The 27,990-nt window shown below is 54.7% G+C and overlaps 1 protein-coding gene across 3 annotated transcripts in view; it reads right to left on the reverse strand.

The window, feature by feature from the left end:
- Nucleotides 1-27,990, reverse strand: part of LOC144501245 (lysyl oxidase homolog 3B-like) — a 151,257-nt gene that overhangs the window by 100,495 nt on the left and 22,772 nt on the right. For 2 of the 3 annotated variants that reach the window (XM_078224733.1, XM_078224752.1), the window contains exons 2-4: nt 27,611-27,904; nt 14,725-14,888; nt 3,607-3,821 (exon numbers count right to left, since the gene is read on the reverse strand). In XM_078224733.1, the coding sequence (XP_078080859.1) occupies nt 3,607-3,821; nt 14,725-14,888; nt 27,611-27,904 (673 nt within the window). The remainder of the gene's footprint in view (nt 1-3,606; nt 3,822-14,724; nt 14,889-27,610; nt 27,905-27,990) is intronic. The other variant, XM_078224742.1, reaches the window with a different exon arrangement.

Consider the following 27,990-nt stretch of genomic DNA (forward strand, 5'->3'; position numbering starts at 1 on the left):
TTTTCATTCGAGAGAAGAAGGTTAAGAGGTGACTTAACAGAGGCATACAAGATGATCAGAGGATTAGATAGGGTGGATAGTGAGAGCCTTTTTCCTCGGATGGTGATGGCTAGCACGAGGGGACATAGCTTTAAATTGAGGGGTGAGAGATATAGGACAGATGTTAGAGGTAGGTTCTTTACTCGGAGAGTAGTAAGGGCGTGGAATGCCCTGCCTGCAGCAGTAGTGGACTCGTCAACATTAAGAGCATTCAAGTGGTTATTGGATAAACATATGGATGATATTGGAATAGTGTAGGTTAGATGGGCTTTAGTTTGGTTTCACTGGTCGGCGCAACATCGAGGGCCGAAGGGCCTGGACTGCGCTGTAATGTTCTATGTTCTATGTTAACTGATCATTTTAAATCCATCCCTAATCAATCTCCCCCTAACCCGCCTGTCACACATTCCCACATGGAGAAACGCGCAGAGGCCCTGCCCAGGGCCAGAAGGGTGAACAGAGACGCTGATGCATGGAAGAGGCCATTCAGCTCCCCTCCAGCCTGTTCCAGAGGAACAGGAGAGGCCATTCAGCCCCTTGAGCTTGTCCCAGAGGAGCAGGAGGAGACCATTGAGCCCCTCAAAACTGTCACGCAGAAACGGGAGGAGGCCATTCAGCCCCTCGAGCTTGTTCCAGAGGAAGAGGAGGTGGCCATTCAGCCCCTCGAGCTTGTTCCAGAGGAAGAGGAGGTGGCCATTCAGCCCCTCGAGCCTGTTCCAGAGGAAGAGGAGGTGGCCATTCAGCCCCTCGAGCCTGTTCCAGAGGAACATGAGGAGACCATTCAGCCCCTCAAGGGTGAGAGTTCCAGATTTCCATAAACCTTTGAGTGAAGGAATACATCCTGAGTGGCCTGGCTTTTAATGTTCAGTTTTGCCTCTTTGTTCTAGATACCCTTCGGAGTAAGGAGGGATTGAGCTAACCTTTGAGGGAGGTGGGGGGGTGTTATTAGGAGGGTCCGAGGCCAAGGCAAGGGGGATATAGATGGAGACGGGTTCAGGGAGGAATCTCTGGGGGTTAGGGCCTAGTCGTGGTGGTCCCCGGAGGCTGTTAGCGCTGCTGGTAAAGGGAGGGAGAGGGACACAGAAGACCAGTCAGCGACGGGACGTACTTAACTCCCTTCCCCCCAGACACACCACAAACCACCGCATTGATATTATCAGAGCAACATCGGAACTCGAAGCAGGAGGAGACCATTCAGCCCTTTGAACCCACTCCAGTAGATCATTCCCCACCTTCTCCTTCAACACCAGCTTCCCACACAAGCCCCAAATTCTGGATATCATTGACACAAATCTGACAATCTGTATCTTCAACATTCTCAATGGCTGAGTCCCCGTGTCCCTCAGCATCGAGAACTCCACACAGTCACCACCCTCCGAGTAAAGAAATTCCTCCTCACCTCAGTCCCAAACAGATTAGCCATGGTGAGTGTGATACACAGTAAGGAGTCTAACAACACCAGGTTAAAGTCCAACAGGTTTATTTGGTAGCAAAAGCCACACAAGCTTTCGGAGCTTTCTTCACCAAATAAACCTGTTGGACTTTAACCTGGTGTTGTTAAACTTCTTACTGTGTTTACCCCAGTCCAACGCCGGCATCTCCACATCACGAGTGTGATACAGACAGAGCCATAGCAATCCTGCTGTCACCATGCATCCCCTCACCCACCCTGCTCACCCACCACCCCCTCACCACCCCCCCCTCACCAACCCCCCTCACCCACCCTGCTCACCCACCACCCCCTCACCACCCCCTCATCCCCCCCCTCACCCACCCCGCTCACCCACCCCGCTCACCCACCCCCCCTCACCACCCCCTCATCCCCCCTCACCCACCCTGCTCACCCACCCCCCCTCACCACCCCCTCATCCCCCCTCACCCACCCTGCTCACCCAGCCCCCCTCACCCACCCTGCTCACCCAGCCCCCCTCACCCACCCTGCTCACCCACCCCCCCTCACCCACCCTGCTCACCCACCCCCCCTCACCCACCCTGCTCACCCACCCTGCTCACACACCCCCTCACCCACCCCCTCACCCACCCTGCTCACCCACCCCCTCACCCACCCTCCCTCACCCACCCTGCTCACCCATCCCCTCACCCACCTCCCCTCACCCACCCCCCTCACCCACTCCCCTCACCCACCCTGCTCACCCACCCCCCTCACCCACCCCCCCTCACCCACCCCCTCACCCACCCTGCTCACACACCCTGCTCACACACCCCCCTCACCCACCTCCCCTCACCCACCCTGCTCACCCACCCCCCTCACCCACCCCCCTCACCCACCCCCTCACCCACCCTGCTCACACACCCTGCTCACACACCCCCCCTCACCCACCCCCTCACCCACCCTGCTCACACACCCTGCTCACACACCCCCCTCACCCACCCTCCTCACCCACCTCCCCTCACCCACCCTGCTCACCCACCCCACCTCACCCACCCCTCCCCATCCCCCCCTCACCCACCCTGCTCACCCACGCCCCCTCACCCACCCTGCTCACCCACCCCACCTCACCCACCCCTCCCCATCCCCCCTCTCACCCACCCCCTCACCCACCCCCCTCACCCACCCCCTCACCCACCCTGCTCACCCACCCCCCTCACGCACCCCCCTCACCCACCCCCCCTCACCCACCCCCCTCACCCACCCCCTCACCCACCCCCCTCATCCACCTCCCCCTCACCCACCCTGCTCACCCACCCCCCTCACCCACCTCCCCTCACCCACCCTGCTCACCCACCCCCCTCACCCACCTCCCCTCACCCACCCTGCTCACCCACCCCCGTCACCCACACCCCCTCACCCACCCTGCTCACCCACCCCCCGTCACCCACCCCACCCTCACCCACCCCCCTCACCCACCCCCTCACCCACCCCTCACCCACCCCCTCACCCACCCCCTCACCCACCCCCCTCACCCACCTCCCCTCACCCACCCTGCTCACCCATCTCCCACACCCCCAAGTCACCTATTCCTACCCCCCCTCCCCACCCCCCGCTCACCCCAGCCACCCACCTTCACACTCACCGCAGGCCCAAGCAAACCCTCGCCCTCACCCTCGCCCCCTCGCACCCTCACCCTCGCACCCTCACCCTCATACCCTCACCTTCATACCCTCACCCCCTCGTGCCCTCACCCTCGCGCCCTCATCCTCGTGCCCTCACGCCCTCACCCTCAAGCCCTCACCCTCACACCCTCACGCCCTCACCCTCACACCCTCACCCTCGTACCCTCACCCTTGTAGCCTCACCCTCGCGCCCTCACTCTCACACCCTCACCCTCGTACCCTCACCCTCACCCTCAAGCCCTCACCCTCACACCCTCATCCTCGCGCCCTCACCCTCATGCCCTCGCCCTCACCCTCGCGCCCTCACCCTCACACCCTCACCCTCGTACTCTCACCCTCACCCTCAAGCCCTCACCCTCATGCCCTCACTCTCAAGCCCTCACCCTCACACCCTCACCCTCACACCCTCGCGCCCTCACCATCGCGCCCTCACCATCGCGCCCTCACCCTCACCCCCTCCATGGGCCCAGCCTCCGTCCAAATTTGACCTACTTGTAGAATCTCTTGTTGGTTTTGCGCTCCGCGGGGAATCCCAGCATTCCACAGATGACGCGGCTGTTCCGGTGGTTCCAGCCGTTGTCACAGATCTGCTCCCAGCGGCCCTTGTACCTCACCTCCACAAAGCCCTCCGTCACGGGCAGGCGGCGCCTGGCGTTGGCCACCACCGGTCTGAGCCGTACCTCTTCAATCTGCTCGCTCTGAACCTGCTGTCAACCAGAACCGGCATCACATTTAGTCACCCAGCCGAGAACCCGAGAATCCCACAGAGCAGAGCGAGGCCGTTCGGCCCATTGTGTCTGCACTGGCTTTCTGAATGGACAATTCACCTCATTCCATTCCCCCACCTTCCCCCCGGAATCCTGCACATTCCCCCCGGAATCCAGCGCATTCCCCCTGGAATCCTGCACATTGCCCCCGAAGAATCCTGCACATTCCCCCCGGAATCCTGCACATTCCCCCCGGAATCCTGCACATTCCCCCCGGAATCCTGCACATTCCCCCTGGAATCCTGCACATTCCCCCCGGAATCCAGCGCATTCCCCCCCCGGAATCCTGCACATTCCCCCCCGGAATCCAGCGCATGCCCCCCCGGAATCCAGTGCATTCCCCCCCGGAATCCTGCACATTCCCCCCGGAATCCTGCACATTCCCCCCGGAATCCTGCACATTCCCCCCGGAATCCAGCGCATTCCCCCTGGAATCCTACACATTGCCCCCGAAGAATCCTGCACATTCCCCCCGGAATCCTGCACATTCCCCCCGGAATCCTGCACATTCCCCCCGGAATCCTGCACATTCCCCCCGGAATCCAGCGCATTCCCCCCCCGGAATCCTGCACATTCCCCCCCGGAATCCAGCGCATTCCCCCCCGGAATCCTGCACATTCCCCCCCGGAATCCAGTGCATTCCCCCCCGGAATCCTGCACATTCCCCCCGGAATCCTGCACATTCCCCCCGGAATCCAGCACATTGCCCCCGGAATCCTGCACATTCCCCCCGGAATCCAGCGCATTCCCCCGGGAATCCTGCACATTCCCCCCGGAATCCTGCACATTCCCCCCGGAATCCAGCGCATTGCCCCCCGGAATCCTGCACATTCCCCCGGAATCCTGCACATTCCCCCCGGAATCCTGCACATTCCCCCCGGAATCCAGCGCATTCCCCCCGGAATCCTGCACATTCCCCCCGGAATCCTGCACATTCCCCCGGGAATCCTGCACATTCCCCCCAGAATCCTGCACATTCCCCCCGGAATCCTGCACATTCCCCCGGGAATCCTGCACATTCCCCCCGGAATCCAGCACCTTCCCCCTGGAATCCAGCACATTGCCCCCGGAATCCTGCACATTGCCCCCGGAATCCTGCACATTTCCCCCAGAATCCTGCACATTCCCCCGGGAATCCAGCACATTGCCCCCGGAATCCTGCACATTGCCTCCGGAATCCTGCACATTCCCCCGGGAATCCTGCACATTCCCCCCGGAATCCAGCACCTTCCCCCGGGAATCCTGCACATTCCCCCCGGAATCCAGCACCTTCCCCCGGGAATCCAGCACATTCCCCCCGGAATCCAGCGCATTCCCCCCGGAATCCTGCACATTCCACCCGGAATCCTGCACATTGGCCCCGGAATCCTGCACATTCCCCCCGGAATCTTGCACATTCCCCCAGAATCCTGCACATTCCCTCCCGGAATCCTGCACATTCCCCCCCCGGAATCCTGCACATTTTCCCTGGAATCCTGCACGTTCCTCCCCCCCCCCCCGGAATCCTGCACATTCCCCCGGGAAACCTGCACATCCCCGCCCCCTCCCCCACCCCCCCGGAATCTTGCACATTCCCCCCGGAATCCTGCACATTCCCCCGGAATCCTGCACATTCCCCCCGGAATCTAGCACATTCCCCCGGAATCTTGCACATTCCCCCGGAATCCTGCACATTCCACCCGGAATCCTGCACATTCCCCCCGGAATCTAGCACATTCCCCCGGAATCTTGCACATTCCCCCGGAATCCTGCACATTCCCCCGGAATCCTGCACATTCCCCCGGAATCCTGCACATTCCTTCCTTTCGGATAACAGTCTAATTCCCTGTGAAAGCCTCAATTGAAGTTGTTGCCACCTTCCTCTCAGACACTCGCCACTCACTGCGGGAAAATGCTTTTCCTCATGGCATTCTTGCTCCTTTTGCAAATCGCTTCCAATCTGTGCCTCTCCTTCCCAATCCTCTCACCAGTGGGACCACAGTCAGGTTTTGAATACTTCAATCAAACCTCCACTTCACCTTCTCTTCGCTAAAGAAAACTTCTCCAATCTTCATAACTGAAATTCCTCATCCCTGAAACCGTTCTCCTCAATCTTTTCTGCATCCTCGTCAATGCCTTCACATCCTTCCTAAGCTTCACAATATTCACGCTGTGGTCTAACTCATGTCTTGTGTAAGTTCAGCATAACCCCCTTGTTGCTATACTCGATTCCCCAGTTAATAAAGTCTAGGATACTATTATAAGCTTTATTAACCGCCCTCTCCACCTGTCCTGCCACCGTCATTGACTTACGCACATATACACCCAGGGCCCTTTGCTCCTGGGACCCCCGTTCGTGCACCCCCTGCTCCTGCGCCCCCTGCTCGTGCGCCCCCTGCTCGTGCGCCCCCTGCTCCTGCGCCCCCTGCTCGTGCGCCCCCTGCTCGTGCGCCCCCTGCTCGTGCGCCCCCTGCTCGTGCGCCCCTTGCTCCTGCGCCACCTGCTCCTGCGCGCCCTTTAGAATTGTCCCCTTCTTGTCTCTCAATGTTCTTCCTACCAACATAAATCGCTTCACATTTCTCCACATGAAGAATGGCATCTCTCTCCGAGACTGCAAGAAACTACAAAGGTTGTGAATGTAGCCCAATCCATCACGCAAACCAGCCTCCCATCCATCGTGCGCCCCTGCTCGTGCGCCCCCTGTTCCTGTGCTTCCTGCTCGTGCATCCCCTGCTCGTGCGCCACCTGCTCCTGCGCCCCCTGCTCCTGCGCCCCCTGCTCCTGCACCCCCTGTTCATGCACCCCCGCTTGTAGCCCCCTGCTCCTGCGCCCCCTGCTCCTGCGTCCCATGCTCATGCGCCCCCTGCTCGTGTGCTGCCGCTTGTAGCCCCCTGCTCCTGCGGCCCCTGCTCCTGCGCCCCCTGCTCCTGCGCCCCCTGCTCCTGCACCCCCTGTTCATGCACCCCCGCTTGTAGCCCCCTGCTCCTGCGCCCCCTGCTCCTGCGTCCCATGCTCATGCGCCCCCTGCTCGTGTGCTGCCGCTTGTAGCCCCCTGCTCATGTGCCCCCTGCTCGTGCGCCCCCTGCTCCTGTGCCCCCTGCTCCTGCGCCCCCTGCTCCTGCATCCCCTGCTCGTGCGCCCCCTGCTCCTGCGTCCCCTGCTCGTGCGCCCCCTGCTCGTGCAATCCCTGCTCGTACAGCCCCCTGCTCATGCGTCCCCTGCTCCTGTATCCCCTCCTCGTGCACCCCCTGCTCATGCACCCCCTGCTCCTGTGTTCCCTGCTCGTGCGCCCCCTGCTCCTGTGTCCCATGCTCGTGCGACCCCTGCTCGTGCGCCCCCTGCTCGTGCACCCCCTGCTCGTGCGCCCCCTGCTCCTGTGTACCCTGCTCCTGCACCCCCTGCTCGTGCGCCCCCTGCTCGTGCGCCCCCTGCTCCTGTGTCCCCTGCACGTGTCGCCCTCTGCTCCTGCGTCCCCTGCTCGTGCGCCCCCTGCTCCTGCGTCCCCTGCTCGTGCGCCCCCTGCTCATGCGCCCCCTGCTCATGCGCCCCCTGCTCATGCGCCCCCTGCTCCTGCGCCCCCTGCTCCTGCGCCCCATGCTCGTGCGACCCCTGCTCGTGCGCCCCCTGCTCGTGCGCCCCCTGCTCGTGCGCCCCCTGCTCGTGCGCCCCCTGCTCGTGCGCCCCCTGCTCCTATGTTCCTTGCTCGTGTGCCCCCTGCTCCTGCACCCCCTGCTCCTGCGCCCCCTGCTCGTGTTCCCCCTGCTCCTGTGTCCCCTGCTTGTGCGCCCCCTGCTCGTGCACCCCCTGCTCATGGGCCCCCTGCTCCTGCACCCCCTGCTCCTGCACCCCCTGCTCCTGTGCCCCCTGCTCCTGCGCCCCCTGCTCCTGCATCCCCTGCTCGTGCGCCCCCTGCTCCTGCGTCCCCTGCTCGTGCGCCCCCTGCTCGTGCAATCCCTGCTCGTACAGCCCCCTGCTCATGCGTCCCCTGCTCCTGTATCCCCTCCTCGTGCACCCCCTGCTCATGCACCCCCTGCTCCTGTGTTCCCTGCTCGTGGGCCCCCTGCTCCTGTGTCCCATGCTCGTGCGACCCCTGCTCGTGCGCCCCCTGCTCGTGCACCCCCTGCTCGTGCGCCCCCTGCTCCTGTGTACCCTGCTCCTGCACCCCCTGCTCGTGCGCCCCCTGCTCGTGCGCCCCCTGCTCCTGTGTCCCCTGCACGTGTCGCCCTCTGCTCCTGCGTCCCCTGCTCGTGCGCCCCCTGCTCCTGCGTCCCCTGCTCGTGCGCCCCCTGCTCATGCGCCCCCTGCTCATGCGCCCCCTGCTCATGCGCCCCCTGCTCCTGCGCCCCCTGCTCCTGCGCCCCATGCTCGTGCGACCCCTGCTCGTGCGCCCCCTGCTCGTGCGCCCCCTGCTCGTGCGCCCCCTGCTCGTGCGCCCCCTGCTCGTGCGCCCCCTGCTCCTATGTTCCTTGCTCGTGTGGCCCCTGCTCCTGCACCCCCTGCTCCTGCGCCCCCTGCTCATGTTCTCCCTGCTCCTGTGTCCCCTGCTTGTGCGCCCCCTGCTCGTGCACCCCCTGCTCATGGGCCCCCTGCTCCTGCACCCCCTGCTCCTGCACCCCCTGCTCCTGCGCCCCCTGCTCCTGCGTCCCCTGCTCGTGCACCCCCTGCTTGTGCGCCCCACGCTCGTTGTCCCCCTGCTCCTGCGCCCCCTGCTCGTGGGCTCCCTGCTCCTGCGACCCTGCTCATGCGTCCCCTGCTCCTGTGCCCCTGCTCGTGCACCCCCTGCTCGTGCGCCCCTGTTCATGCGCCCCCTGCTCATGCGCCCCCTGCTCGTGCGTCCCCTGCTCGTGCGCCACTTGCTCCTGCACCCCCTGCTCCTGCGCCCCCGCTTGTAGCCCCCTGGTCCTGCGCCCCCTGCTCCTGCATCCCATGCTCATGCGCCCCCTGCTCATGCGCCCCCGCTTGTAGCCCCCTGCTCGTGTGCCCCCTGCTCGTGTGCCCCCTGCTCGTGCGCCCCCTGCTCATGTGCCCAATGCTCCTGCGCCCCCTGCTCCTGCGCCCCCTGCTCCTGCGTCCCCTGCTCGTGTGCCCCCTGCTCCTGCGCCCCCTGCTCGTGTGCCCCCTGCTCCTGTGTCCCCTGCTCCTGTGTCCCCTGCTTGTGCGCCCCCTGCTCGTGCACCCCCTGCTCATGGGCCCCCTGCTCCTGCACCCCCTGCTCCTGCGCCCCCTGCTCCTGCGTCCCCTGCTCGTGCACCCTCTGCTTGTGCGCCCCACGCTCGTGGGCCCCTGCTCCTGCGCCCCCTGCTCGTGCGCCCCCTGCTCTTGCGCCCCCTGCTCCTCTGTCCCCTGCTCATGCGCCCCCTGCTCCTGCACCCCCTGCTCCTGCGCCCCCTGCTCCTGCGCCCCCTGCTCCTGCGCCCACTGCTCGTGCGCCCCCTTCTCCTGTGTCCCCTGCGCCTGCGCCCCCTGCTTCTGTGTCCCCTGCTCCTGCGCCCCCTGCTCGTGCGCCCCCTGCTCCTGCATCCCCTGCTCGTGTGCCCCCTGCTCGTGCGTCCCCTGCTCCTGCGTCCCCTGCTTCTGTGTCCCCTGCTCGTGCGCCCCCTGCTCGTGCGCCCCCTGCTCCTGTGTCCCCTGCTCGTGCGCCCCCTGCTCCTGCGTCCCCTGCTCGTGCACCCCCTGCTCCAGCGCCCCTTGCTCCTGCGCCCCCTGCTCCTGCGCCCCCTGCTCGTGTGCCCCCTACTCCTGTGTCCCCTGCTTGTGCGCCCCCTGCTCGTGCGCACCGCTGTTCGTGTGCCCCCTGCTCCTGCGTCCCCTGCTCATGCGCCCCCTGCTCCTCCGCCCCGTGCTCCTGCGCCCCCTTCTCCTGCGTCCCCTGCTCCTGCGTCCCCTGCTCCTGTGTCCCCTGCTCGTGCACTCCCTGCTCGTGCGCCCCCTACCCGTGCGCCCCCTCCCCGTGCGCCCCCTGCTCATGCGCCCCCTGCCCCTGTGTCCCCTGCTCGTGCGCCCCCTGCTCCTGTGTCCCCTGCTCATGTGTCCCCTGCTCGTGCACCCCCTGCTCGTGCGCCCCCTGCTTGTGGGCCCCCTGCTTGTGGGCCCCCTGCTCCTGTGTCCCCTGCTCGTGTGTCCCCTGCTCGTGCACCCCCTGCTCCTGCGCCCCTGCTCATGCGCCCCCTGCTCCTGCGCCCCCTGCTCCTGCGCCCCCTGCTCCTGTGCCCCCTGCTCCTGCGCCCCCTGCTCCTGCGCCCCCTGCGCCTGCACCCCCTTTAGAATTGTCCCCTTCTTGTCTCTCAATGTTCTTCCCACCAACATAAATCGCTTCACATTTCTCCACATGAAGAATGGCATCTCTCTCCGAGACTGCAAGAAACTACAGAAGGTCGTGAGTGTAGCCCAATCCATCACGCAAACCAGCCTCCCATCCATTGACTCTGTCTACACTTATCACTGCCTTGGCAAAGCAGCCAGTATAATTAAGAACCTCACGTACCCCGGACATTCTCTCTTCCACCTTCTTCTGTCGGGAAAAAGATTCAAAAGTCTGAGGTCACGCACCAACCGACTCAAGAACAGTTTCTTCCCTGCTGCTGTCAGACTTTTGAATGGACTTACCTTGCATTAAGTTGATCTTTCTCTACACCCTAACTGACTGTAACACTACATTCTGCACTCTCTCCTTTCCTTCTCTATGAACGGTATGTTTTGTCTATATAGCGCGCAAGAAACAATACTTTTCACTGTATACTAATACTCGTGACAATAATAAATCAAATCAAAAAATATTACCTCATTCACTTTCTACGCTGAGAATTCCAGGGACCATACCCACTTTCCCTCCACTCCCACATTACAGCAGGAAAAGAACCAGCCTTCAAAATTCTCCAATAGAGCAGAACACTGGGGAGATCTCCCCTGCACGGTTTTGAAAATCCTGACCATGGGATCTTATACGTCCACTAATGCAGATGGACAGGCCTTGATCTGACATCTCAACTAAAAGGTGGCAGGTCAAACAATGCAACGCTCCCTCAGCATCGGACTGGGAGTGTCTGATGGAGTGGGATTCAAAGCCACGACTTTGTAATTCTAAGGCTGGAGAGAGTCTTGGCCAACAGCCAATGTGAGAGAGGAAAGGGTTCAGTCTCCTTTCCGTCTGCTGGCCTGGATGACTGGAGTGTAGTTTCCCGGGAAGTGGGGAGTGTGGAAAAGGAGCCAAGCAGTGACTGCAGGCTGCAGGAATTTGATTTTCCATGAGTTAATTCGTGTGTGGGAACAATATCATCCACATTCCTCAGCTCCTGAATCCACTGAAGTGATTCCATATGGGCGCCCGGAAAAGGAAATCCCAAATTATAAACCCAGTCCTGGCCACAATAACTGTTGGTCAGCATTGCTGAGAGAGCGGGGCCCTGCCTCACAGCAAGCATTCCTCCCGTCTGTGCAAAGATCCCTCTACAATTTACACATCATCCCAGTGACCTCAGCTCAACTCGCCAAAGCAATGACCAGATATAAACTACTTTCATTCAGCAACAACATCTCGCATTGATATAGCATCTCTATGGTGATAAAACCTCTGGAGGAGCTACATCAACTAATGTTTAGCATTAGGCCACAGGGAAGATATGTAGAAAACTCGATTAGAGAGGCATAAAGAATTACACAGCATTTACTGCACAGAGAGAGACCATTTGTCCTTTCAGGGTGCAGAGGGGATTCACTAGGTTGATTCTGGAGTTGAGAGGGTTGGCTTATGAGGAGAGGCTGAGTAGACTGGGGCTTTACTCATTGGAATTCAGAAGAACAAGGGGAGATCTTATAGAAACATATAAGATTATGAAGGGAATAGATAAGATAGAAGCAGGGAAGTTGTTTCCACTGGCGGGTGAAACTAGGACTAGGGGGCATGGCCTCAAAATAAGGGGAAGCAGATTTAGGACTGAGTTGAGGAGGAACTTCTTCACACAAAGGGTTGTGAATCTGTGGAATTCCCTACCCAGTGAAGCAGTTGAGGCTACCTCATTGAATGTTTTTAAGGCAAGGATAGATACATTTTTGAACAGTAAAGGAATTAAGGGTTATGGTGAGCGGGCGGGTAAGTGGAGCTGAGTCCATGAATAGATCAGCCATGACCTTATTGAATGGCGGAGCAGGCTCGAGGGGCCAGATGGCCGACTCCTGCTCCTAGTTCTTCTATTCTTATAAATACTCGTGTTTAAGCTCAATAAAAGCCTCCTCCCACTCTTCATCTCACCCGATCAACATATCCTTCTGTCCCTTCTCCCTCGTGTATCTTCCCTTTAGATGCATCCAAACTATTTGCCTCAACTACTCCCTGTGGGAGCGAGTTCCATATTCTCCCCACTTTCTGGGTAAAGAAGCTTCTCCAGAGTTAAAGCTTATTTATTAGTGTCACAAGTAGGTTTACATTAACACTGCAATGAAGTTACTGTGAAAATCCCCCAGTCGCCACACTCCGGCGCCTGTTCAGGTACACTGAGGGAGAATTTAGCATGGCCAATGCACCCTAACCAGCACGTCTTTCGGATTGTGGGAGGAAACCGGAGCACCCGGAGGAAACCCACGCAGACACGGGGAGAACATGCAGACTCTGCACAGACAGCGACCCAGGCCGGGAATCGAACCCTTGAAGGAGAAAGGAAAGGTGGAAAGACGCAGTATTATTGCTGGAATGTTATCAGGACCCATTGCCTTTGCTGCATCCAATGTCTCAGCCACTTCTGGATATCACGTGGAGTGAATCAAATTGGCTAAAGACTTAGATCTGAGATGCTGGGAACCACTGGAGGAGGCCGAGATGGATCATCCACTGGGCACTTCTGGCTGAAGATTATTGCGAATACTTCAGCCTTATCTTTTGCACTGATGCGCTGGACTCCTCCACCGTTGAGGATGGGGAGATTTGAGGAAACTCCCCCTCCAGTGAGTTGTTGAATTGATCAATTCACAGTAACTTAGGAAGAGTTAAAACTTTCCGCTACTGAGTATCTGTCATAACCTCGGAACTTCATTGCAGTAGAGTCAACACAGACACCAATTTGCACACAGGAAGATCCCACAAATAGCAACATCTATTCTTTGTGATTTTGACTGTTATTCATTATGGGATGTGGGCATTGCTGGACAGGGCAGCATTTATTGCCCATCCCTAATTGCCCTTGAACTAAGTGGCTGGCTAGGCCATTTCAGAGGGCAGTTGAGAGCCAACCACATTGCTGTGGCTCTGGAGTCACAGGTAGGCCAGACCGGGTAAGGACGGCAGATTTCCTTCCCTAAAGGACATGAGTGAACCAGATGGGTTTTTACGACAATCGGCAATGGTTTCATCATGAGACTTTCAATTCAAAATTCACCATCTACCGTGGTGGGATTCGAACCCGGGTCATCTGGATTACTGAAATAAAAGCAAATTACTGCGGATGCTGGAATCTGAAACAAAGACAGAAAATGCTGGAAAATCTCAGTCTGACAGTATCCGTGGAGAGGGAATAGAGCCAATGTTTGGAATCTGGATGACTTTTGTCAGAGCTCTGACAAAGCTGTGTCAGACCTGCTGGGATTTTCCAGCATTTTCTGTTTCTGATGCCCCTGGTTGAATAGTTTGGGGACAATATCACGTTGCTACGGCATTCCCAAGGGAGGGATAAATATTGAGTGGGACCACAAGGAGAACTTCACTGTTCCTCAAGGAGGTTCCTGGGGATTTCTAATGTCCACCAGAGAGAGGGCAAATGCAAAGGGACACCCACAACAATACAACATTACGCCGACAAACCAATCAGCCTTGATTAGGTACTCGAGACTCTGGAGTGTGAGACAAACCTCCCACTCACCGGAAAGTGTTACCAACTGGACTACAGCGCACAACTAACTCCTCTCCGAGCTAACTCCTCTCCGAGCTGACTCCATCCCGAGCTAACTCCTCTCCGAGCTAACTCCATCCCGAGCTAACTCCTTCCCGAGCTAACTCCTCTCCGAGCTAACTCATCCGAGCTAACTCCTTCCCGAGCTAACTCCTTCCCGAGCTAACTCCATCCCGAGCTAACTCCATCCCGAGTTAACACCATCCCGAGCTAACTCCATCCCGAGATAACTCCTCTCCGAGATAACGCCTTCCCGAGCTAACTCCATCCCGAGCTAACTCCATCCCAAGCTAACTCCATCCCGGGCTAACTCCATCCCGGGCTAACTCCATCCCGGGCTAACTCCATCCCGGGCTAACTCCATCCCGGGCTAACTCCATCACGGGCTAACTCCATCCCGGGCTAACTCCATCCCGGGCTAACTCCATCACGGGCTAACTCCATCCCGGGCTAACTCCATCACGGGCTAACTCCATCCCGGGCTAACTCCATTTTGAACTAACTCCATCCCGAGCTTACTCCGTCCTGAGCTAACTCCTTCCCGAGCTAACTCCTTCCCAAACGAACTCCTTCCCAAACGAACTCCTTCCCGAGCTAACTCCTTCCCGAGCTAACTCCTTCCCGAGCTAACTCCTTCCCAAGCTAAACCCTTCCCAGTCTGTGATGCTCGGTATCCCAGCCGGAGTTTCCGGTTTCCCAGCCAGAGTTTCCAGTGTCCCAGCCGGAGTTTCCAGAATCCCAGCCAGAGTTTCCAAAATCCCAGCCAGAGTTTCCAAAATCCCAGCCGGAGTTTCCGGTGTCCCAGCTGGAGTTTCCAGAATCCCAACCGGCGTTTCCGGTTTCCCAGCTGGAGTTTCTGGTTTCCCAGCCGGAGTTTCCAGTTTCCCAACTGGAGTTTCCAGCTTCCCAACTGGAGTTTCCAGCTTCCCAGCCTGATTTTCCAGTTTCCCAGCCGGAGTTTCCGATATCCCACTTTGTTTCATTACCGAAATGACATTTGAATCCACAAATCCGGGGATCCTCTCATCCTTGCAGATAACTCCGGCATCTTCCTCGTGCGTGCAGTCAGTTTGTCCCCAGCCCAGGGATTTGCACTGGGAAACATCCTCCTCTGTCCCGCGACAGTCCAGGTTATCCAGCCACACCCTGCCTGGAAAGCAATGGGAAAGGCGATTAGCATTCACTACAATTCGCCGCTCTTTAACGAGGACTCAGAACGGGTGCAAAGGGGTTTCTCCAGCATGGGGAACAGAGAGAAGTGTTCCTCGCAGCCGGCCGATCAGTAACTGGACACAAATTTAAGCAGCAGAGTAAGAGGCGCACAGTCAGCGAGGGGAGACTTCAGTCTGAGTCAGACACTTGCTGGAATTTTACTGCCTTGCCGGCCCAAAGCTCGTAAGATCCCGCCCGAGGCTAACGGAGAATGCCGTTGTGTGAGTCGGAGGCGGTAAGATTCCGGCCACTGTGTGAATATTTCCAGGCTCAAAGTGGGAATTGGGTGCATAGGGGCCGGAGATCCTTCACTGCAAAGAATGTGACTTAGAATAGAGTGCTGGGAGTTGGGTAATTAGGGGAAAGAGGCGCTTTCTGCCTCTTGTTTGCTCATTTTCTGTCTTCAGGAAGCGAAGCGAGTTATTTAGTAAATATCTGGTAAGCAACTACAGTTCAGCCTATTAGAATCATAGAATGTACAGCACGGAAACAGGACCTTCCGCCCAAACTGGTCCACGTCGACCAAAAAGCCCATCTAAAGCTAACCCCAATTGCCTGCGTTTGGCCCATTTCCCTCTAAACCTTTCCTATCCATGTATCTGTCCAAATGCCCTTTTAAATGTTGTTAATGTCCCTGCCTCAACCACTTCCTCCAGCAGCTCATTCCACACACATACCATCCTCTGTGTAAAAAAGTTGCTCCTCGGGTTCCCATTAATTCTTTCCCCTCTTAACTTAAACCAATCCCCTCTAGTTCTCGATTCCCCAACCTGGGAAAAAGACTGAGTGCATTCACCCTATCCATGCCTCTCATGATCTTAGACACGTCTATAAGATCACCCCTCAGTCTCCTACACTCCAAAGGAAAAAGTCCTCGCCTGTCCAATCTCTCCCTATAACTCAGTCCCTTGAGTCCTGGCAACATTCTTGTAAATCTCTTCTGCACTCTCTCCAGTTTAATAACATCTTTCCTATAGCGAGGCGACCAAAACTGAACACAATACTCCAGGTGCGGCCTCACCAACATCCTGTACAACTGCAACATAACTTCCCAACTTCTATACTCAGTGCCCTGACTGATGAAGGCCAGCATGCCAAAAGCCTTCTTCACTGCCCTATCTGTGACTCCAAGGTCCCTCTGTTCCATGATACTCCCTAAGGTTCAAAATAGTCGAACAACTGGTGGTAATGTGAATAAAATATATAAAAGCAAAAGTAAAATTGAATAAAATGATTAAATAGTTAATTAAAACAGGATAGAGTCATAGAGGTTTACAGCATGGAAACAGGCCTTCGGCCCAACTTATCCATGCCGCCCTTTATTTTAAAACCCCTAAGCTAGTCCCAATTGCCCGTGTTTGGCCCATATCCCTCTATACCCATCATACCCATGTAAGGATGGTGGGACAGGTGAGGTGGCACGTCTGCAGCATGTGGGTGATCCTGGATGCCAGCTTGTTCCTGGGTAAACATGTTGTGTTCCAACAGCTTTGAATCAAAGACCATGTGCTGGAGGCTGAACTGCCGACACTGCGATGCATCAGACAGGGGGGAAGGTTACCTGGATTCTTTGTACCAGGAGGCAGTCACACCTCACAGGGCAGGGTCGTCTGATTTGGTCAGTGATCAGGGACGGGGTGGCAGGGTGGCACAATGCTTAGCATTGCTGCCTCACAGCGCCAGGGACCTGGGTTTGATTCCCGGCTTGAGTCACTGTCTGTGCGGAGTCTGCACGTTCTCCCCGTGTCTGCGTGGGTTTCCTCCGGGTGCTCCGGTTTCCTCCCACACTCCGAAAGATGTGCTGGTTAGGGTGCATTGGCCATGCTAAATTCCCCCTCAGTGTACCCGAACATGCGCTGGAGTGTGGCAACTAGGGGATTTTCACAGTAACTTCATTGCAGTGTTAATGTAAGCCTACTTGTGGCTAATAAATTAACTTAAACTTTAAAAAACTTAAAACAGACGAGTGTGACTGTGAGTGAGGCAGATAAGGGGCCTCAGAGGACAGGAGCCTCAGCTTGTCCAGTTGAGGTTCTTGCAGCTTGTTTGAATGAGAGTGGGGGCTACAAGGTGGATGAGCCAACTGACCATGGCACTGTGGCACAGGAAGCCATTTAAATGGGGGGAGCATAGAGGAAGGCAGCGGTAGGAGGGGATAGTATAACTAGAGGGATTGACACCATTCTCTGCACCAAGGAGCGTGAGTCCAGATGGCTGTGCTGCCTGCCCGGTGCCAGGGTTCGGGACATCTTTTCCGGACTGGGAGAGGAGGGAGCCAGTCGATGTGGTTCCCCCGTATAGGTACCAATGACATGGGCAAGACAAAGGAGGTTCTGCACGGTCAGTCTGAGGAACTTGGCACCCAGTTGAGAAGCAGAACCTCAAAGGGCAAAATCTCTGGATTATTACCTGAGCCACAGACAAATTAGTGGAGGACAAATCAGATTAGAGAGACGAGTGGCTCAGAGACAGGTGTGGGAGAAGTGGGTTCCGGTTGATGGGCCATTGACACCAGTACTAAGGAGAGTAGGAATTGGACCATCGGGACTATCTACACCTGAACCATGCTGGGTCTGATGTTCTAGCAAGCCCCATTACGAGGGAAGCGGAGAGGGTTTGAAACTCAATAGTGGGGGCAAGGAATTAAATTTGAGAAATGTGATAAATCAAAGAGTAAAGACAAGGAGATAGAGAAAGGTACTATTAGAGGAAATGAAAAAAGAACGTGACAGGAAGGGATAGAGAGCACAAATCTAACAATAAATTAATGGCTGAGACAAGAGGTTATAAAAGAATATAAGGATAAAATTAAAAGCTCTGTATCTGAATGCATTTAGGATGAAACAGATGAACTGAGAGCCCATATTGAAGTAAATAGGTATAAATTGGTAACCATTATGGAGACATGGCTGCACGAGGACATGAATTGGGACCTAAATATTTAAGGATACAGGATATTAAGGTTGGATCGGAAGCGAGGAAAAGGTGGAGGGGGTGGCTCTGTTAATTAATGGTGATATCAGCACAATAGAGAGGATGGCCGAAATTCAGGAAATCAGGATGTGGAAAAGGTTTGGATAGAGATGAGAAGTGGTAAAGGCAAGAAATCACTTGTGGGCATCATGTACAGGCCCCCTACAGTCATGTACAGGCCCCCAACAGTCATGTACAGGCCCCCTACAGTCTTGTACAGGCCCCCTACAGTCTTGTACAGGCCCCCTACAGTCATGTACAGGCCCCCTACAGTCATGTACAGGCCACCTACAGTCATGTACAGGCCCCCAACAGTCATGTACAGGCCCCCAACAGTCATGTACAGGCCCCCAACAGTCATGTACAGGCCCCCAACAGTCATGTACAGGCCCCCAACAGTCATGTACAGGCCCCCTACAGTCATGTACAGGCCCCCAACAGTCATGTACAGGCCCCCTACAGTCATGTACAGGCCACCTACAGTCATGTACAGGCCACCTACAGTCATGTACAGGCCACCTACAGTCATGTACAGGCCCCTACAGTCATGTACAGGCCACCTACAGTCATGTACAGTCCCCCTACAGTCATGTACAGGCCCCCTACAGTCATGTACAGTCCCCCTACAGTCATGTACAGTCCCCCTACAGTCATGTACAGTCCCCCTACAGTCATGTACAGGCCCCCTACAGTCATGTACAGGCACCCTACAGTCATGTACAGGCCCCCTACAGTCATGTACAGGCCCCCTACAGTCATATACAGGCCACCTACAGTCATGTACAGGCCACCTACAGTCATGTACAGGCCCCCTACAGTCATGTACAGGCCCCCTACAGTCATGTACAGGCCCCCTACAGTCATGTACAAGTCACCTACAATCACGTACAGGCACCCTACAGTCATGTACAGGCCCCCTACAGTCATGTACAGGCCACCTACAGTCATGTACAGGTCACCTACAGTCATGTACAGGCCCCCTACAGTCATGTACAGGCCCCCAACAGGCATGTACAGGCCACCTACAGTCATGTACAGGCCACCTACAGTTATGTACAGGCCACCTATAGTCATGTACAGGCCCCCTACAGTCATGTACAGGTCACCTACAGTCACGTACAGGCACCCTACAGTCATGTACAGGCCCCCTACAGTCATGTACAGGCCACCTACAGTCATGTACAGGCCCCCTACAGTCATGTACAGGCCCCCTACAGTCATGTACAAGTCACCTACAATCACGTACAGACACCCTACAGTCATGTACAGGCCCCCTACAGTCATGTACAGGCCCCCTACAGTCATGTACAAGTCACCTACAATCACGTACAGGCACCCTACAGTCATGTACAGGCCCCCTACAGTCATGTACAGGCCACTTACAGTCATGTACAGGTCACCTACAGTCATGTACAGGCCCCCTACAGTCATGTACAGGCCCCCTACAGGCATGTACAGGCCACCTACAGTCATGTACAGGCCACCTACAGTTATGTACAGGCCACCTATAGTCAAGTACAGGCCCCCTACAGTCATGTACAGGTCACCTACAGTCACGTACAGGCACCCTACAGTCATGTACAGGCCCCCTACAGTCATGTACAGGCCACCTACAGTCATGTACAGGCCCCCTACAGTCATGTACAGGCCCCCTACAGTCATGTACAAGTCACCTACAATCACGTACAGGCACCCTACAGTCATGTACAGGCCCCCTACAGTCATGTACAGGCCTCCTACAGTCATGTACAGGTCACCTACAGTCATGTACAGGTCACCTACAGTCACGTACAGGCACCCTACAGTCATGTACAGTCCCACTACAGTCATGTACAAGTCACCTACAATCACGTACAGGCACCCTACAGTTTTTGCGGACACAGACGGGACTCTCGGATGGTGGTTTGCCTCCCTGGTGCAGGGGTCCGGGATGTCTCTGGTCGAGTCCCAGAAATCCTGAAGGGGGAGGGAGAGGAGCCGAAGGTCGTGATGCATATAGGTACTGCTGACATAGGTAGGAAGAGGGAAGGGGTCATGAAAAGAGAATATAGGGAGTTAGGTAGACAGCTGAGAAAGAGGAATGCAAAGGTAGTAATCTTGGGATTGCTGCCTGTGCCGTGGGAGAGTGAGAACAGGAATCGGTGGAGAATGAATGCGTGGCTGAGGGACTGGAGCAAGGGACAAGGATTTGGGTACTTGGATCATTGGGACCTCTTTAGGGGCAGGTGTGACCTGTTTAAAAAAGACGGGTGGCACTTGAATCCCAGGGGGACCAATATCCTGGCGGGAAGGTTGGCTAAGGCTACTGGAGAGACTTTAAACTAGAAAGGTTGGGGGGAGGGAATCGAAATGAGGGGACTGAGAACGAGGAGGTTAGCTCGCAAATAGATAAGGAATGTAGATAGGGTAAGAGGGAGGTTAGACGAGTGATGGAGAAGGGAAGTGCTCAGGCTGAAGGTCTGAGATGTGTCTATTTTAATGCCAGGAGTGTAGTGAATAAAGTGGATGAGCTTAGAGCGTGGATTGCTGCTTCGAATTGTGATGTGGTGGCCATTACGGAGACTTGGATGTCTCAGGGACAGGACTGGGTGCTTCAGGTGCCGGGTTTTAGATGTTTCAGGAAGGACAGGGAGGGAGGCAAGAGAGGGGGGGAGTGGCACTTTTGATCAGGGATAGTGTCACGGCTGTAGAAAAGGTGGACGCCGTGGAGGGATTGACTACGGAGTCTCTGTGGGTGGAGGTTAGGAACAGGAAGGGGTCGGTAACTTTGCTGGGTGTTTTCTATAGGCCGCCCAATAGTAACAGAGATGTTGAGGAGCAGATGGGGAAACAGATCCTGGAGAGATGTAGGAATAACAGAGTTGTCGTGATGGGAGATTTTAATTTCCCAAACATAGATTGGAATATCCCTAGGGCTAGGGGTTTGGATGGAGAGGAGTTTGTTAGGTGTGTCCAGGAGAGTTTCCTGACACAGTATGTGGATAAGCCTACTAGAGGAGAGGCTGTACTTGATCTGGTGCTGGCTAATGAACCTGGACAGGTGGAGGATCTCTCGGTGGGTGAGCATCTTGGGGATAGCGATCATAATTCTATCTCCTTCACGATAGCATTGGAAAGAGATAGGATCAGGCAGGCTAGGAAAGTGTTTCTCTGGAGTAAAGGGAAATACAGTGTCATCAGGGAGGAAATTAGACGGGTAAATTGGAAGGAGGCATTCTTGGGGAAAAGTACCGAAGGAAAGTGGAGGATTTTCAAGGAATGTTTGTCTGGAGCTCTGCATGACAACGTTCCGATGAGACAGGGGGGTGTTGGTAGGGTACGGGAACCGTGGTGCACGAAGGTTGTGATGAACCTGGTGAATAAGAAAAGAGAGGCGTACAGAAGGTTCAGAGAGCTAGGAGGTGTTAAGGATTTAGAGGAGTATACGGGATGTAGGAAGGAGCTTAAGAAGGAAATTAGGAGAGCGAGAAGGGGTCATGAGAAGACCTTGGCGGGTAAGATTAAGGAGAATCCCAAGGCTTTCTACAAATATGTCAAGAGTAAAAGGATGAGATGTGAAGGCATAGGACCCTTAAAAGGTGAAGGGGGAAAAGTTTGTGCGGAACCGTTAAAAATGGCGGAGCTGCTTAATGAATACTTTACCTCGGTATTCACGGTGGAAAGGGATCTGGGTGGTTGTACTGCTGGTTTGCGGTGGACAGAAAGGATCGAGCATGTGGACATAAAGAAAGAGGATGTGTTGGAACTATTGAATGGCATCAAGGTTGGTAAGTCGCCGGGACCGGATGGGATGTACCCCAGGTTACTGTGGGAGGCGAGGGAGGAGATTGCGGAGCCTTTGGCGATGATCTTTGCATCGTCGATGGAGACGGGAGAGGTTCCGGAGGATTGGAGGATTGCAGATGTGGTCCCTATATTCAAGAAAGGGAACAGGGACAGCCCGGGAAATTACCGACCGGTGAGTCTAACCTCAGTGGTTGGTAAGTTGATGGAGAGGATCCTGAGAGACAGGATTTATGATCATCTAGAGAAGTTTAGTATGATCAAAAGTAGTCAGCACGGCTTTGTCAAGGGCAGGTCGTGCCTTACGAGCCTGGTTGAGTTCTTTGAAAATGTGACCAAACACATTGACGAAGGAAGAGCGGTGGATGTGGTCTATATGGAATTCAGCAAGGCGTTCGATAAGGTCCCCCATGCAAGACTTCTTGAGAAAGTGAGAGGGCATGGGATCCAAGGGGCTGTTGCCTTGTGGATCCAGAACTGGCTTGCCTGCAGAAGGCAGAGAGTGGCTGTGGAGGGGTCTTTCTCTGCATGGAGGTCAGTGACCAGTGGAGTGCCCCAGGGATCTGTTCTGGGACCCTTGCTGTTTGTCATTTTCATAAATGACCTGGATGAGGAAGTGGAGGGATGGGTTGGTAAGTTTGCTGACGACACCAAGGTAGGTGGTGTTGTGGATAGTTTGGAGGGATGTCAGAAGTTGCAGCGAGACATAGATAGAATGCAAGACTGGGCGGAGAAGTGGCAGATGGACTTCAACCCGGATAAGTGTGTGGTAATCCATTTTGGCAGATCCAATAGGATGAAGCAGCAGTATAATATGAAGGGTACCATTCTTAGCAGTGTAGAGGATCAGAAGGACCTTGGGGTCCGGGTCCATAGGACTCTTAAATCGGCCTCGCAGGTGGAGGATGCGGTCAAGAAGGCGTACGGCGTACTGGCCTTCATTAATCGAGGGATTGAGTTTAGGAGTCGGGAGATAATGCTGCAGCTTTATAGGACCCTGGTTAGACCCCACTTGGAGTACTGCGCGCAGTTCTGGTCACCTCATTACAGGAAAGATGTTGAAGCCATTGAAAGGGTGCAGAGGAGATTTACAAGGATGTTGCCTGGATTGGGGGGCATGCCTTATGAGGATAGGTTGAGGGAGCTTGGTCTCTTCTCCCTGGAGAGACGAAGGATGAGAGGTGACCTGATAGAGGTTTACAAGGTGTTGAGAGGTCTGGATAGGGTAGACTCTCAGAGGCTATTTCCAAGGGCTGAAATGGTTGCTACGAGAGGACACAGGTTTAAGGTGCTGGGGGGTAGATACAGAGGAGATGTCAGGGGTAAGTTTTTCACTCAGAGGGTGGTGGGTGAGTGGAATCGGCTGACGTCGGTGGTGGTGGAGGCAAACTCGTTGGGGTCTTTTAAGAGACTTCTGGATGAGTACATGGGATTTAATGGGATTGAGGGCTATAGATAGGCCTAGAGGTAGGGATATGATCAGCGCAACTTGTGGGCCGAAGGGCCTGTTTGTGCTGTGGCTTTCTATGTTCTATGTGCAGGCACCCTACAGTCATGTACAGGCACCCTACAGTCATGTACAGGCCCCCTACAGGCATGTACAGGCCCCCTACAGTCATGTACAGGCCACTTACAGTCATGTCCAGGCCCCTTACATTCATGTACAGATCCCCTACAGTCATGTACAGGTCACCTACAGTCATGTACAGGCCACCTACAGTCATGTACAGGTCACCTACAGTCATGTACAGATCCCCTACAGTCATGTACAGGTCACCTACAGTCATGTACAGGCTCCCTACAGTCATGTACAGGCCACTTACAGTCATGTCCAGGCCCCCTACATTCATGTACAGATCCCCTACAGTCATGTACAGGCCACCTACAGTCACGTACAGGCTCCCTACAGTCACGTACAGGCCACCTACAGTCACGTACAGGCCACCTACAGTCATGTACAGGCCACCTACAGTCATGAACAGGCCCCCTACAGTCACGTACAGGCTCCCTACAGTTACGTACAGGCCACCTACAGTCACGTACAGGCCACCTACAGTCACGTACAGGCCACCTACAGTCATGTACAGGCCACCTACAGTCATGTACAGATCCCCTACAGTCATGTACAGGCTCCCTACAGTCACGTACAGGCCCCCTACAGTCATGTACAGGCCACCTACAGTCATGTCCAGGCCCCCTACAGTCATGTACAGACCCCCTACAGTCATGTACAGACCCCCTACAGTCATGTACAGGCCCCCTACAGTCATAAACAGGCCCCCTAACATAAACCACATGGCAGGGACAAATAATTGGTGATGTCAGAAAGGTATGGCGATAATCTTGGAAGATTTTAATTTGCACATAGACTGGAAATGTCAGATGAGCAAAGGAAGCCTAGATACGTTCTTCGAATGTTTTCAAGATAGTTTCTTAAAATAGCATGTTCTGGAGCTGTGGGGTCCTTTGTATGGTTTGCTTTAGTTAAACAACTTCATTTTAAGGTATTTCTGCCGATGTAACTAACTATGCGAAGCTAAATTGACCACATTTTAAAACTCAGCTGGGAATTCTGGGATGAGCTTAGCAATTGACTACATTTGAAAATGTGATGTTAGCAAAATGGTTTTTGCCATAAACAAGCGCACAGTTTGTTATAAACAGTCACACAGCTGCCAATTGTTTATGAAAGTTGAAGACTATGCGTGCCAGCTCTTTCATAACACATATAAGAAGTCATATATTGTAAGTAACACAGCACAACACATATAAGAAAGATATCTGTTAAATTCAGTCGAATCCTGTACAAGTTCAAGATTAAGTCTGTATCGGGAGCAGCTTTTGGTCCCTCTCTCTCTCTTTTTCTCTCTCTCCAGTAAATCAGTCTCGTTTTGATTCTGTAGTTGTTAGTTTTAAATGATGCTTAATAAAAGAGGTTTCACTTTGGAGCAGTTTTGCCTACGTCTGTCCTGAGAAGAGACCCTACAGGAGCCAACCAGTGAGTCTGGAGAATTGACAATGGAAAACAAAGCGATCTGGGCAGCACGGTAGCACAGTGGTTAGCACTGCTGCTTCACAGCTCCAGGGTCCCGGGTTCGATTCCCGGCTTGGGTCACTGCCTGTGTGGAGTTTGCACATTCTCCTCGTGTCTGTGTGGGTTTCCTCCGGGTGCTCAGGTTTCCTCCCACAGTCCAAAGATGTGCGGGTTAGGTTAATTGGCCAGGTTTAAAAAAATTGCCCCTTAGAGTCCTGGGATGCGTAGGTTAGAGGGATTAGCGGGTAAAATATGTGGGGGTAGGGCCTGGGTGGGATTGTGGTCGGTGCAGACTCGATGGGCCGAATGGCCTCCTTCTGCACTGTAGGGTTTCTATGATTCTATGATTTGTTGAATGGGTATTTTGTGTCAATCTGGAGAGAATACAACATCCCAGAAGCAGCTAGAAACCAGGAAAAGAAAGGAAGGAAGAAACTCCAGAGAATTGGTACTGAGTAAATTGTTGGGGCTGTGGGCTGACAAGCTGGAGTCTTAAAATAAGTGTCGAGTGAGATAGTTGATGCATTGGTTTCAATTTTCCAAAACCCTGCGATTTGGGGAAGGTTCCATTAGATTGGAAGATAACAAATGTAACTCCAACATTCAAAAAGGGAGGGAGAGAGACAGTGGCAAACTGCAGGCCAGTTAGCTTAACATCTGTTAGAAGCTATTATTCAAGAAGTTATAGCAGGGCACTTGGATAAGCTCAGGGTAATCAGGCAGAGTCAACATGGTTTTGTGAAAGGAAAGTCATGTTTAACCAACTGACTGGAGTTCTTTGAGGAAGTAACATGTCATAGAGTCATAGAGGTTTACAGCATGGAAACAGGCCCTTCGGCCCAACTTGTCCATGCCGCCCTGATGTGATATGGATAAAGGGGAACCAGTGGATGTTCTGTACTTAGATTTCCAGAAGGCATTTGATAAGATACCACATCAAAGGTTATTGTGGAAAATTAAAGCTCATGGTGTAGGGAGTAACATACTGACATGGATTGAAGATTAGCGAGCTAACAGGAAGCTGAGAGTAGGCATAAATGGGTCATTTTCAGGTTGGCAGGGTGTGACGAGTGGTGTGCCACAGGGGTCAGTGCTCAGACCTCAACCCTTTACAATTTATATAAATGACTGGGATGAGGGGACTGAAGCGATGGTTGCCATGTTTGCTGATGATGCAAAGATAGGTGGAAAAGTGAATTGTGAAGAGATCATAAGGAGGTTACAAAAAGACATGGATAAGATAAGGGAGTGGGGAAAGATCTGGCAAATGGAGTATAATGTGGGAAATTGTCCATTTTGGCAGGAAGAAAAAAAAAGCTTATCTCAATAGTGAGAGATTCCAGAGCTCTGAGATGCAGAAGGATCTGGGTGTCCCAGTGAATGAATCATGAAAGGCTGGTATACAGTTAGAGCAAGTAATTAGGAAACCAAAAAGAATGGAATTGTTTATTTTGAGGGGAATGAATTACAAAAGTAGGAGGTAATGCTTCATTTGTACAGGGTATTGGTGAGACCACATCTGGAGTACTGTGTACGGTGCTGGTCTCCTTATTTAAGGACAGATGTAAATGTGTTGGGAGCAGTTCAGAGAAGGTTTACCAGACTGACACCAGGAAAGGGCGGGTTGTCGTATGATGAAAAGTTGGCGAGGTTAGGTTTGTATTCGCTGGGGTTCAGAAGAGTAAGAGGCAACTTGATTGAAACAAGTAAGATCCTGAGGCATCTTGACAGAGTCGATGCAGAGATGATGTTCCCTCTTGTGGGAGAATCTAAAGTTTATTTATTAGTGTCACAAGTTGGCTTACATTAACACTGCAATGAAGTTACTGTGAAAATCCCCTAGTCGCCACACTCTGGCGTCTGTTCGGGTAACACTGAGGGAGAATTTTGCAAGGCCAATGCACCCTAACCAGCACGTCTTTCAGACTGTGGGAGGAAACTGGAGCACCCGGAGGAAACCCACGCAGACACGGGGAGAACGTGCAGACTCTGCACAGACAGTGACCCAAGCCGGGAATCGAACCCGGGTCCCTGGCGCTGTGAGACAGCAGTGCTAACCACTGTGCCACCGGGCCGCCTGGTCTAGAATCTAAGGGCCACCGTTTAAAAATAAGGGGTCACCCATTTAAAATGGAGATGAAGAGACGTGCTTTCACTCAGGGGACAGAGTCTTTGAATATTTTTAACACAGGTGGATCAATCGGGGGGGGGGGGGTGATAAGTGATGGGGAGTAGATGGGATGCAGATTTGAGGTTACCATCAGGCCAGCCACAGTCTTACTGAATGGTGGAGCAGGCTCGAGGGGCTGAATGGCCTCCTCCTTGTTCATATGTTTGTAGGAGTCAGTAACCGGGACAGAGATTCAATGAGATTGGCAAAGAAAAACTTGAGGAGAGTTGCGGAGAATTTCTTTCCACACAGGGAGTGGCTGGAATCGGGAACGCTCTGTCTGCAAGGTGAGTGGAAGCAGATTTGCATGGTGGCACAGTGGTTAGCACTGCTGCCTCACAGCGCCAGGGGACGCAGGTTCGATTCCCGGCTTGGGTCACTGTCTGTGTGGAGTCTGCACGTTCTCCCCGTGTCTGCGTGGGTTTCCTGCGGGTGCTCCGGTTTCCTCCCACACCCAAAAGACATGCTGGTTAGGTGGATTGGCCATACTAAATTGACCCTTAGTGTCAAGGGGATCAGCAGGGTAAATACACAGGGCTATAGGGATGGGGTCTGGGTGGGGTTATGATCAGTGCAGGCTCGATGGGCCAAATGGCCTCCTCCTGCACCATAGGGATTCTATGATTCTATCACTGTTCCTTGGGGTACAAATTACAGGGAGGGGTGACGGAGAGTGACTGTATCACTCGAGTGGTCTCACCTGCCCCTTTGCCGTACTTGGCGCTGTGCGTCCACCCTGTGGCTGTGGTGAAACCCATCATTCTGCACAGGACCACCGCGTTATCCAGCTTGAAGTCATCGTCACAGATGGTTCCCCACTCTCCCTCATACAGGACCTCCACTCGGCCCTCGTTGTGCTTGCGAGGATAGCCCGATAATCGCACCGTCACCTTCTCCTGCTGCGGGGGGGCCACTGTCGTCTGCTGCCCACAAACCAGCAGCACCCACACCCCGAGGAACATCAGTGTCGCACCGAGGTCCCACATCTTCCACCCTGTCAACAGGAGGGCAAGGGGGAGGCGAGGGGATGGGGTGAGGGGGAGGGGAGAGAGGGAGGGGGCAGGAGGAGTGGAGAGGGTG

This window comes from Mustelus asterias, chromosome 1 (genome assembly GCF_964213995.1).
Source record: "Mustelus asterias chromosome 1, sMusAst1.hap1.1, whole genome shotgun sequence".
Classification (NCBI taxonomy): Eukaryota; Metazoa; Chordata; class Chondrichthyes; order Carcharhiniformes; family Triakidae; genus Mustelus; species Mustelus asterias.